The sequence below is a fragment of the Ursus americanus genome, chromosome 9 (assembly GCF_024610735.1).
Source record: "Ursus americanus isolate L20-20 chromosome 9, mUrsAme1.1.p, whole genome shotgun sequence".
Classification (NCBI taxonomy): Eukaryota; Metazoa; Chordata; class Mammalia; order Carnivora; family Ursidae; genus Ursus; species Ursus americanus.
In genome coordinates, this window is record NC_142135.1 from 9,088,426 (window position 1) to 9,101,488 (window position 13,063).

General features: G+C 41.4%; 1 protein-coding gene across 11 annotated transcripts in view; it reads right to left on the reverse strand.

The window, feature by feature from the left end:
* Nucleotides 1-4,961: 4,961 nt before the first annotated feature.
* The window catches only part of PHF20L1 (PHD finger protein 20 like 1), an 84,115-nt gene continuing 76,013 nt past the window's right edge, over nucleotides 4,962-13,063 (reverse strand). For all 11 annotated transcript variants that reach the window (XM_087864602.1, XM_087864609.1, XM_045812243.2 and 8 more), the window contains one exon: nucleotides 4,962-11,794. In XM_087864602.1, coding sequence (XP_087720728.1) covers nucleotides 11,652-11,794 — 143 coding nt within the window. In that variant the 3' untranslated portion in view covers nucleotides 4,962-11,651. The remainder of the gene's footprint in view (nucleotides 11,795-13,063) is intronic.

The window sequence follows — 13,063 nt, forward strand, 5'->3', positions numbered from 1 at the left end:
CCAGCACCAGCTCCAGCTCCATTCCCAGCACCAGCTCCAGCTCCATTCCCAGCACCAGCCCCAGCCCCAGCACCAGTTCCAGCTCCAGCCTCAGCACCAGCACCAGCACCAGCTCCATTCCCAGCCCCAGCCCCAGGCCCAGCACCAGCACCAGCTCCATTCCCAGCCCCAGCCCCAGGCCCAGCACCAGCACCAGCTCCATTCCCAGCTCCAGGCCCAGCACCAGCACCAGCACCAGCACCAGCCCCAGCTCCAGGCCCAGCACCAGCACCAGCTCCATTCCCAGCCCCAGCTCCAGGCCCCGCACCAGCACCAGCTCCATTCCCAGCCCCAGCCCCAGGCCCAGCACCAGCTCCAGCTCCAGGTCCAGCACCAACACCAGCTCCATTCCCAGGCCCAGGCCCAGCCTCAGCTCCAGCTCCAGCCCTACTCCCAGTGCCAGCCAGAATTGGTGGTTAAGTTTCAAGTCCTGGGTGCTCCACAGACATTTCAAATTCAGCAGGTCCCCAAACAAGCTCCTCGACACTTTTTCCAACACCGTACTCATCGTGCCTTGCTCTCTCTCGAATGGCAAAGCTGAATGCCATCCTAACCTCTCTACTCACTTCTCAGCAGCCTCCAAATTCTACCAGCAAAACCTCATTCCCAGGCCTCGGGCCTGACTCCTCCTCACTGTCTCCCCCTCCTTGGGCCCGCAGCTCTGGACTAACCACTGACACGGCCTCCCACCCTGGTCCTCACCAGGCTGCTTCTCCAGCTGCAGGAGTGGGGGATGGACAGTCACTGCACAGGGGTTCTGAAGGTGAAGACCATGGGCAGCTCCTGAAGACCACCTAGCCATGGGGGTAAAGGAAGTGGGAGGGGATAACTAATAACGAGGCTTAGATTTCAGGCAAAGATGATGTGAGAAGGTGTGTTGGCATTTACTGGAAAAGGAGACACGACAGGAAGAACTCCCCCCCCGCCCCGCCCCCCGACACAGGCCAAGTGACACCCCTCACTATGCGGAGCCAGCAGCCCCTCCTCCTTATCCCCAGGGATCCGTTCCAAGACCCCCAGGGGATGGCTGAACGTGCAGACAGCACCAAACCCTATATACACTGCGTTTCCCCCATATTTACACACCTGTGAGAAAGCTTAGTTTCCAAATTAGGCCCAGGAAAAGATCAACAACTAGCAATAAAACAGAATGGTCACAGCAATAGCCTGTAATAAGAAAGTGTGAATGTGGTCTGTCTCTCAAAGTATCTAACTGTGCTGTGCTCACCCTGCTCGTGAGGACGTGGGTGACAAATGCCTATATGATGGGACGAGTGAGGGGATGGCATAGCACTGCAACGCACTGTGACCCAGTGTTAGGCTGCTACTGCCCTTCTGACATTGGTCGGGAGGAGGATGGTGTCTTCTGGAAGCACGGCTGACCTGCCCGCGGGAACTGAACCCCGAGAGTGAAGGGTGGGTGAGGCGCGAGGCCGAGGCCCAGCCCCGGGCCATGCTGAGTCACCGCCGCTGGCCGGGCCACTGCCCCGCTCCACTGGGTCTGGCGCTGGGGGAGCAGCGGCTGGGCCCTGGAACCCTGGAATGTGGGGGGCCGTGAGGGCGCCCCCCACCCGGGGCTTCAGGGGTGTGCACAGGGAGCACAGGAGAGGTGCTTCTCTCCAGCGGGCAGCAGAGCGCGGAGCTGGGGCCGGCGCCAGGCTCCTCGCCCTTCTCACCGTGACTCAGCTGCCCCCACTGTGCCCGCCACAAGCTGGGGGACACGCGGGGACAAGCCTGGAAACGCAGACCTCTGGGGTGACACCCGCTCAGCTCCTCTCCAACCCGCCTGGGCCTGGCTCACAACTGGGACACTCAGACAGACCCCAAATGTGACCACAGAACCCTCTTTGCGGCTCCTTCCTGCCCTGAATACAAGGGTGCTTACTGAAGATGTGGGGGAACAGAAATAGCTGGAAAGCCAGCATCCTCTTCAGCTGGACCCCGAGACCTGGCCTTTACTGCCCATCTACCTGCTTGTACCCACCGATCTTTGTCCCACGTTTTTCTTAGGCTCTTCTTTCCAGCTTCTCTCTCATCTCAGGCAGAAGGACCCAAGATAGGAACAGAAACTACCCCTGGAGCAATAAGGACTGTGCAGACCATCCAGGCCAGCTTGAGCTCAACCCCCCTCCTGGCGCCTGCGCAGAAGGACCCTGGAGTGACCCTGGAGTGACCTATAGTTACCACTGCCTCATTACAAGGCTAAAATCCCCCCAGGCCAAGGAGGAGCACAAGCCTCGTTAAGGTAACACACAATGTCTGTGCAGGCTTGCTTCCTTAAGGCGCATGCGCAACCTTATGCCCGCCCCTACATGCAATGACAAGGCTCCGCTGGCTAAAAGATTATCCTAACCCTAAATAAAAGGACCCCATCCACCCTTGCTGGGGAGTCACAGTTTGGGATTATTTCCCCCATGATCTCCTTATTTGCAGGAAACAGTTTCCTTTGTGAACAACTCCACCTGGTGTCTTCTCACCTGTAATTCACACCAAGGAGCAAACTCACATTAGTTCAGTGACAACGTCAGACGTCCCTGTTTCTGACGTCCATCAGCTGCCGCCCACCACAGAGAATCGCTTCCCAGCCCCCTCTCCAAGCCAGCCTGCCACCATGTAGCTGGGTACCATGCCACTGCCTTGGACAGCTTCTCCCTGCCTCCCCCAACCCAGTGACTCAGTCACTTCCTTCCTCCTGGGTTGCCAGAGAAATATCAGAATTCCTGAAAAACTTTTTCACAGTAATAACTCTATTCCAGCAAACCACGCGGAAAAAAACAAAAGCAAAAACCTGTGGCTCTACCTCCATCCATGCTAGCAAAGGCCAGCTGGGGGACCCTAGAATTCCATCTTTGCCAAACTGTAAGGAGGATGGCCAAGCCCCCTGCCAGGATGGGGACAGAACGGTCAGTGGTTCTGTACTGATGCTTCTGGTCCGGTCTTCTCACATGTGTCTAGATTCTCTGTAAGCATATCCTATACAGTGGCCCATTCAAGCGAAGCTTCTCCCTCACTCTTACGATGGGGTCTCCATTTGTGGCTCTAAGATGGAACTTGTTATAGTCTCGTGATCCTAGTCATGTCTCTCTCTGGAGAAATCCAACAAGAGCGCCAAGATCTGAGCGCAGCCTGGTCCAGTCTTTTCAAGTCTGTTCTGATTTGGTAACAGTTAAGATCCTTTGCTTTCTCTAGTGCCTCTTTTCAAAGCAATTGAATCACTCATGCGGCTCCACTTCCTGCCCCATCAGTCTGCCCCGGCCTTCAAAGCCCCATTGTCCATTTGAAATCAGGCCAGTCCGCTTCTAAGAGCTCAGCCTTTCTCCCACACCATATTCTCACGTTCTACTATCTTCTAAAGTTTGTTTTCAATCCCCCAACGCTCCTGTGCTGATTTGATCGAAGCATACTTTTTTAATGACTGCATTTCCTCCTTGATTTCCTGGGCAAGCCTGACTCCTAGAGACAGAGTATTTCAAGGATGGAACTTTAAATTGCCTGTGGGTCTAACAATTTCACTGAATTCTTTTCTTTCTCAAACTACAAAGATAGCGTATTATAATTATCTTCTCACATTCTTTTCTCGTCAACTTTTTAAAATTATAACAGGCCTTACAATTTTAGATTTACATAAAAACTGAGCACAAAGTTCCCATATGCCTTCCTTCATACAGGTTCCCCTGTTACTAACATCTTGCATTACTGTGGTGCATTTGTTACAATTATTGGAGCAATATTTATACATTAAGTCGATAGTTTGCATTAAGTTTCATTCTTTGTGTCTTAACGTGGTTTTTTTTTTTTATTTTGAAATAATTTTTCAACTGATCCAGAGTTTGAAATAGTGGTACAGTTCCCTCTTTAATCAATTTCACTGAACGTAACATCTTACACAATCATATTGCAATTACCAAACCAAGAAACTGCCATCGATATACTACACTAACTACAGACTTCGGTGTATTTCACCAGCTTTTCATAAATATCCTTTTTTTGTTCCAGGATCCAATGCAGGATCTTACATTCCATGTACCTATAAAGTCTCCTTAGTCTCCTCCTCAGAAAATATTAAGGAATATACAAAATTCTAGGACAAATAAGTGCGTTGAACAATGTCACGAAGATACTAAAAAATCAATTTTATTTATATACTAGTAATTAAATATCTGAAAATGAAATTGAAAAAAATTCCATTTACAATATTAAGAATTAAATATTTAGAAATAAATTCAACAAAAAGTACAAAATCTACACACTGAAAACTACAAAACATCGTTGAGAAAACAGTACAGAAATCCTGAACCAAAGGAGGAACACACCATGCTCTTGGATCAAAAGACTAAATTGTTAAGACAGTAATTGATCTGCAGATTCGGTGCAATGCCTGTCAAACTCCCGGCATGTTTTTAAAAGTTGAAAACCTGATCCTAAAATTTTTATCAAGAATCAACAAACCCAGGAATGTCAAGAACAGTTAAGAAAGAACACAATTAGAGGAATTGCACTGCCTGATTCCAAACCTTCCTATGAAGTTGTAGTCATCAAGACCGTTTGATGTTGCTTGAAGATACACAGATCTCTTCCCAGAGTATAGAGTACAGGTATAAATGTCCATGATTATGGTCAATTGATTTTTGTCAAAGACAGCTAGGTAATTCAAGGGAAAATAATATTTTCAACAAATGGTGCTGGAGCAGTTGGACACCTACATGCAAATTAAAACGAGAGAGCACTGTCCACCACTTAGAATGGCTAAAATACCAAACACTGGCAACACCAAATGCTCTCATCCATTCAACTGCCCATAACTTCTTAGGTCTATTTCTGGATTCTCTGTTCTGTACCATCAATCTGTATCTCTCTTTGCCATCTCTACACCATCTCAATGACTGTAGCTTTATAATAAACCCCCTAATCAGAAATTGTGCTTCTTTGTTTTTTTTTTTTTTTCCAAATTTGCTTAGGCTATGCTAGGTCCTTTGAATTTCCCTGTGAATTTTAAGTTCTAGAATCATCTTGCTAATTGCTGTTTCAAAAAGTCTGTGGGGATTTTACTTGGAATTGCATTAGATCTACTGGTCCGTTCTGAGAAAACTCACACTGAACGATATTGCATCTCCCAATCCAGGATCTTGGTGTATTTTTCTATTCGTTATCTCATCTTTATTCTAGGCATCGTTTTGTACTTTTCTGTGTACAAGCTCTGCATATATGTTTTCAGATTTACCCCTAAGTATTCACATTTTTGATGCTGATGAAAATGGTATTTTTTTTTTTAAAAATCCAATTTCCAATAGTTTGTTGCTAATGCTTAGAAATATTAGTTCTGGTAGCATTTTGGTAGATTCCTTAGACTTTTTCATATACATGTCACTTGGAAATGTTTCTTTCTTCCAAGTAGTATGCCTTTTATTTTTCTTCCCTTATTGCTCAGTGACATATTGCACTAGCAGGACCTCAAGAACAGTGTTGGATAGAAGTGGTAAGAGTGGACATTCTGGCCTTCTTATCTTAGGGAGGAAAGTATTCATTTATCATTACAACATTAAGGTAAGTTCCTCAGTTGATGCCTTTTACAGTAATGCAAATGTCTGTCCGTTCCTTTTCTGAGGTTTTAATCATGAATAAATTCTGAAACTTACAAAATGCTTTTTCTCATTGAGATGGACATATTTTTATTTTGATGACATATTACATTGATTTTTTAATATTAAACCAAATTCGTATTCCTGTGGAACACTCAACTTGATCTAAACATATTACCCTTACAATGGATCACCAGATTCACATTGCTAATATTTTGTTGCAGACTTCTGTGTCTATTCAAGAGGACCATGTATTGGTCTGTAATGTCCTTTCCTTATGGTGTCTTTTCCTGGTCTGGTATGAGGTCAAAGTTGGGTCTCCAAAAGTTAAGTGCTCTTTTCTTCTCCATTTTCTCTCAGTGCTGGTGCAATATTGAGATTTCTTCCTTAAATGTTTCATAGAATTCACATTCAGGGAACATTTTTAATTACAAATTTGATTTAATTTCTTTTTGAGTCACTTTTGGTAATTTGTCTTTTGAGGAATTCTTCCACTTCATGTAAGCTGTCTAATTTATGGGCATATAATTTTTCACAATATTTTTAAAAATTGTTTGTTGGACACACAGTAATTTCCCTTTTCCAGTCTAATTTTTGAACAGTCTATGTAGGAGTTAACCAATTTCATTGGTTTGCTCAGAGAATTTTGGTTTATATGGTTTCCCTATTGTTTGCGCCTTTAGTAGGTCATTGATTTCAGCACATATTTCCTTCCTTTTCTATTTTAGTTTAATATGCTTGTTTTTCTAGTTTTTAAATCTTAGATCAATGATTTTGTACCATTCTTAATTTCCAGTTTTTTAAATTGAGGTATAATTGACAAATATTAGTTGTAGATATACATAATTTGATATTTGTATATATTGTGAAATGATCACAATTAGTTACAATCTGTGCACCTAATACAAGCATTTCAATCTATAAATTTCCCTCTAATATTGCTTCAGCTGCAGCCCACAAATGTTAGCATGTTGTGTTTATTTTCATTCATTTAAAAACGTCTTCTGATTTTACTTGTAACTTTTCTCTTTGACTCATGGTTATTTACAAATATATTGATAATTTCCAATCATTTGGGGGGGGTGATTTCCAGATAACCAATATGGATTTCCAGTTTAATTCCACTGTCATCAGAGAATATATTATTTCAATTATTTCGAATGTAATGAGACCTGTTTTATAGCCTAGTATACTGTCCATCTTTCCGAGTAGTCCATATGCACCTGAAAAGGAAATTTCTGTTCTCATGTTGGGTGGAATGTTGTGTGTCAATTAGGTCAAACTGAGTGTTCACGTTTGTTTGTGTCCTATGTCTTTTCTATTTGTTCTACCAATTAAAGGAGGGTTGAAATCCTGAATTCTAATTGTAGATTTTCCCATTTTCTATTCACTAATATTAGTGTTTGCTACATGTATTTTGATATTCTAGTAAGAAGCCTATAAATACATTTAATTGTAATTTACGATTTAATTTTTTTGTGGACAAAAGGCAGGATGATAAAGACCTGTAAGTATAAAGGCAGGCAACATTCCATTGGGAGGTGAAATGGAAAGGCAAAAAAGAAAATTAAAAACATGTAAGAGTTCCCAATGTCAAGAAAGAGCTTACTCGTGTATCTTGAAAATAGATGTTGGTAAGTAGCAAAACGATTGATTCTATTACATACATTTAAAAATAGGAGGTTGATTTTAATATGCCAATATTTACAAACTGGAAATCACACCCTTTGCAAGCGTTTAAATTTATGATGAATAGTTTCCAATGGCAGAATCAAAGCTCCACTGCCGACAGCAGTGTCCTCAATTGTGCGTACCAATATTGGCTCTTTCCTCCCATCCCCCACACTCTTCTGTCTTCATCACTCCAGCTTCCTCGGCTGACCTCTTAAACACAATACTTAAGTTTTGTCTTCAGATCCACTTGTAGGGGTACCCAACGATACAGGTACCTGGAGATTATAGGTTTCCAAAATTCCTATACAGAGGTCAAAAAACATTCGAAGACCATTTTTTAGTTAATGTACATATTCCAGTTCCACCAAACCATTCCACCTAGCAATCTCTATTCTTTTGCCTCTCTGGCTCCTTGTACTCTCTGATATCACCCATCTCTGAGAAATAGATTTTTTACGTTTCTATTAGCCTGTAGACTATGACCTGAGTAGTTCTATATCCAGCCACATAACCTGATGGCTGACACAAGGATGACACTCAATGCGACTATGGCATTTAATTTTCAACTTCACCATTTAACAAGAGCTTCTAGGTGCTTTATTTGCTTCATTTAACTCTCAACACAGTTCTCCTAGGTATCGATAGATACCTATTCGATAGATAAGGAAACCCAAGCTCAGAGAGATCCCTGCTAATAAACTGCCAGACTGAACACGTGAGCAGCGCAACTGCACAGCTCACGCCTGCCCCACCAAGAGCCAGGCGCGGCGCTCACTGGTGCCGCTCCCCCGCAGCACGCACCACGCAGGGTACGAGAGGAGGCCTTGGATAAGGAAGAGCAACTGAAGCTTGAGTAACTGCCCAGGTCTGTAGAGGCAAACAAAGGAGAATCTTCCAGAAGAGGGAAATGTTAAGGAGGCAAGACATGGAAACAAGCACAGCCTACCTAGCGGTGAGGCTGTACTTAAATGAACTTGAGGTCTGGATGACACAGAACTGATTTGAAATAGGGAGTCACTAGCAGTTTCAGAGAAGACAACTGAACTGACAAAATCAGTTGAAACGCAGCTCTGTTAGGAGAAGACCATGAGCTTGAACAGCACAGGGCTTGCATCTTGAACCTGTCACTTAAGTCTTACTGAGGACATGTTTCTAAACGTCTCTACACTTCAGCTTCCCCATCTTGAAAATGATCTTGTTTGACCAACTATTTACACCAAGCATTAAACGAGATTCTGCAGGTAATGTCCAACGCTGGCACAAAGCAGGCACTCAGGAAGTATGAATCCTCTAGCCTGGAAGTGACTATTCTCATGATCTACAACGAAGGCAAAGTTACAATTTCAGGAGGCCAATATTAACACCTCCACAACGTGATGTGATAAAAAACTAGAAATGGCAAAGGAGGCAAAGAGCATCTGTTTCGAGCCGCCAGCACAGGTGGTGGTGGGATGGATACGGGCAGACAGTGAGTGTCAAGCTGGGGCTCTCAGAGTAATGTCACATCAGCGAGTGAAGGTGAAGGTCCAGTTGCCTGGAGGGGAAATGGGGTGCTTTGTTTCAAACATGTGGAATATGTGAGAGGAAGTAAGTCAGTGAAAATAAGAAGAGTGCTAGGAAATTATGAGAATGACTGATTTCCTTTCAGGAAAGACTGTGTTGTCTTTAAGTTTGAGAACAGTAAGTAGGACCACACAGAGGTATGAGGAAGTACAAACGACATTTATCAGTACAAGGATTCCCTCCCCAGTGCTCATTTGGTTCTCTCTGGGTAGCAATGAAAAGTTATCTTTTCAAGAAACACCCTCTCTAGTTTATTACTTATACTCAAAGACATATGTTTCATAAGACTAAGTGGAAAGAAATCTCGTCCGAAACCTCTCACAGTGGACTTACTTCTCAAAAACCAATCCACATTCTTAACCAGGGAAAGGCTCAGTTTACTAGTTACTAAGACATCAACCAAGTGTTGATATACTCTAAATTAAATGGATATGTGCATAGAAGTAATCTGACATAGATTTACTTTAAAAATCTAAATTAAAAAATTCAGACTTTCAATTCATAGACATAAAAGCAGAGCAAAAATTTAGTAATCTAAGTCTTAATGGAACTTTTCATTTGCTGGCCACTAACAAAGAAACTGATGTGATTAAAAGGTACGACAAGAACAATGCACATCAATCTAACTCTGGTCACCAGGGACTGAGAGATGAGCGGTACTAGGTACAAAGGCTCTTCCGTGTGTGTGACAAGAATCTAGGCAACTCCACTATTCATAGGTTAAGGATGCTATTTGCTCCACTCTGGAAAAAAAAAAAAAAAGATACAAATTCAATGTCTGGAATTTAACCACAACAGGGACAAGATGAGAGCCATTATTTTTAACACAAATGAAAGATAATACAGACATTAGGAAGTTTACGCCACACATGGAATATAGGCACTATTTTTTTTTACTTTAATATACAAATTTAAGCAAGTATCCCAATCACCTCTACTAAAGCTTTTCATTTCCCAATAATATCTCTGATAAAGTTAATATATAACAAGTAAGTACACAGGACTGTATCTTATGTCTGTTGATCTTTGGCACATTTGTCAAGTTGGAAAATGTCAAAAGGCAATACAAATTCCTAATGACAGTTCTGCACTTTCTTTTAATCGTCTTCACATCAAAATATAAGGCCGCAAAAAGGCAAGCTGAAATTCTAGGATATGTGGAATAGTTTTAATAAAGAGTTTTACATACAGTACCTTACATATAGAACAGTGTGTTTGCAAATTTAAATAATATCTGAATGTACAGTGGCATGTATTCTTATCAAAGATAAATTCAAGTTTACTGTGTATCAGTTCTAAAATGCATTTACACAGATCGCTAGAACTGATAAACAGAATGAGGCATAAAATATTCAAGTGTTATATCATCAAATAGCCTCCTCTGAACAGTCTTTTCCCCCTTTTTAAAAAAGTTTCAAAACCTGTACATACATTTTTAATTTTTAAAAACAGTCTGTTAAAAGGTAACATTTCATGTTAACCACCAACTCTTATAGTCTATAGTAATAAAACTAGATATGTGCAGATATAAATATGTGTAGGATATGTACATATGTACGTTGAGTGTTTGTTTCAAACAAGCACACACGCTTACGCATACCTGCGTATGGAGCATGGAGCCGGCACGCAACTCACAAGAGCACTGGCAGACAGGAGGACCTGGGCCCGAAATCCAGCAAGAGCTAACTCAGCAACTTAGTTGCCTTTGGTTTCAGAAATTTGTCCATTTGTGATCAAAGCTAAAAGTTTTGAGTGCGCATGTATTTTTTAAAAATAAAATTCATCTTCAGAAATGAAGCTTTTCCAGTATTCCACTACCAGCAGTTAAAAAATCCACAGCCACAAATTATTTTGATATTTTTGTCACTCCTCATCCCAGCTGAGGTTATTTACAATTTTTATCTGAAGGCAAACACCAAGCATACTCAGGATCAAACTGTACGCTGATGCCTGAGTCCTGAATTCAACTATATATAGGACATATATAGTCTACATGACATCTATGTTTCTGATGGGCTGATGGCATACGCAAGACCTGGGAGTGGAACTCCCACAACATTTAACATTCTCTCTCCAGCGGTGTCATCGTCATTTGGCACACTGACCCTTCTGCAAGCCATTCTGTTTATAATGAGCATAATGCCTGCAAGAAATTCCAATTATTTGGCATTTTTAAATATATAATCATAATGAAGTCAGAATTCCACAACTGTTTTCCCCAGAAGTGAGGCTCCACTGTCAGTTTTCTGATTAAGGACATTCATCACCTAAGAAACAGCTCATGATCCCATAAAAGTTTAAATATTCTAAACTTCAGTGCAGCTGGATCAACTGCAGAGAAGACAGTTCGTATAGCAACCTTATAGACCTCTCCAGAATTTCCTTGCCTCTACAGTTTTGCTTTTGGCCAAATGCTGGTTTATTACACGGATCTTTCTACTAAAAATTATATGAACACACCATATTTCTTTCTACACATATCTCAAGCTTCATGTAAAGCAACTACTGAAAAATCCTGCCAGCTCGATTTCCTTGGTATAAATTATATTCAACTTCATTGATCCCTGGCATATGACACATTATCATGTAGCTTGCTCATAAGCTTTTTCTAATAGTAGCTTCCTTGATAAAGGTTGTTCTTCATTTTCCTTTCCAAGGCACCATCCTTTTGATGTCACAAATCAGTAAATGACCAAACATCACTACGCTTTTTAACTATCCACTTAGCAGTCATGTGGATAATAAAAACTATCGACTGAAGAGACCCACGTTCTTTTCATTAGGTTTTCACTGTTGTCATACAGAGCAAAGAGTTGCTATTTGTTGTACTTTGCCCATGTCAATTAGGAGCTGTTTGATATGGCGCTTAAGTTGGGGCAGTCTTGCGAGAGGGTCAGGTGGCTCCAACTCCCCTGTGAAATCAAGCCAGCTTTCCAGAACTAAAAGAGAGAACAGAACAAACAAATTTAAATGGCAAATGGAAGAAGTCACAAAATGGTATAATTGGAAGGCTGGAAAAGGATGGAGGCAGAATTCACGTTCCTTTCTCTAGAAGGCCACAGATACACTCAAGCCATTTCTGAGTGGCTTTAGCATCCTTTATATTATATCTTATCCCACAAGAGCTTTAAACTTTTCTTATTTTAGGTAATTGTTCCCTTTATAGGCTTAAAGTAAGTTCATTTTGAGTATCTCCATCTACTCTCTTCTGGAATAGGAAACAGCTTCCTGTGCCTGCTGAGGCTGCCTCTTACTTTAGACTTAAAACATCTCTACTTCATTTTAAATGAAATTTAGCTATTCTAACCTTTTTTTTTTTTTAAATCAGGAACTTCTTTTTAACAAAAGAAAGGAGGTGGCAATTTCTCAGTGTTCTTTTCAGTCCCACTATTTTATCATTACTTAAAAAAAAATGCAAGCATATTAGAAGTCTAGGCAGAATGCAATTACTTATTCCACACTTTTTATTAATAATAAGGGATAGTGTCAAATTGCATTTCTACTCAAACATTCAAATCTACTCAAAACATTAAAGTAACAAAAAACTAGCTTAAACCAAATAGAAGATGCTTTTGGAATGGGTTTCCATTTCCTCTTTTCTCAGGGAAAAACAAAGCAGTAGGAGCTCTAACTTACTATGGGGTGAAATTAAAAAAAAAAAAAAAAAGGAATCTTATGTATGAGGTTAGGAAAAAAAACACACTGGATTAGGAATCAGGTAATCTTACTCTATTTTCTCAACTATGAAATGGGGATAATAATCTTTCCTCAGCCCCCCTGTGTGATAAAATTAAAAATACCAAAGGAAACCATTTGAAAATGTGTGTGCAAACTAAAGGTTGACCTACTTGAGTTTGGGGGGAGTTTCTTGTTGTTAATTTCACTTCCTACTGACCACAGTGAGAGCAAAGATACAAAATGTCTTCCCCCATATTTTAAATATGTTTATGCCCCTTACACTGACTTCCAAAGAAAACACAGTTCAATGAAACTAATACGTATTCCTTATTTGCTCTATATTGTACCCGGCAGATGGGAAGTATTTAATAAATATCCACCTTTAAAAAAAAATGACATACTATCCAGTCATATTGTTTCCAGCCTAAAAGACCCCAAACACCAGCTGTGTTTAAATGCGATGTGAAGGAGCAAGATGTTCTATCAGTATGGACAGCACCTGCAGCTCTCATCCCGTAATTTAAAACACT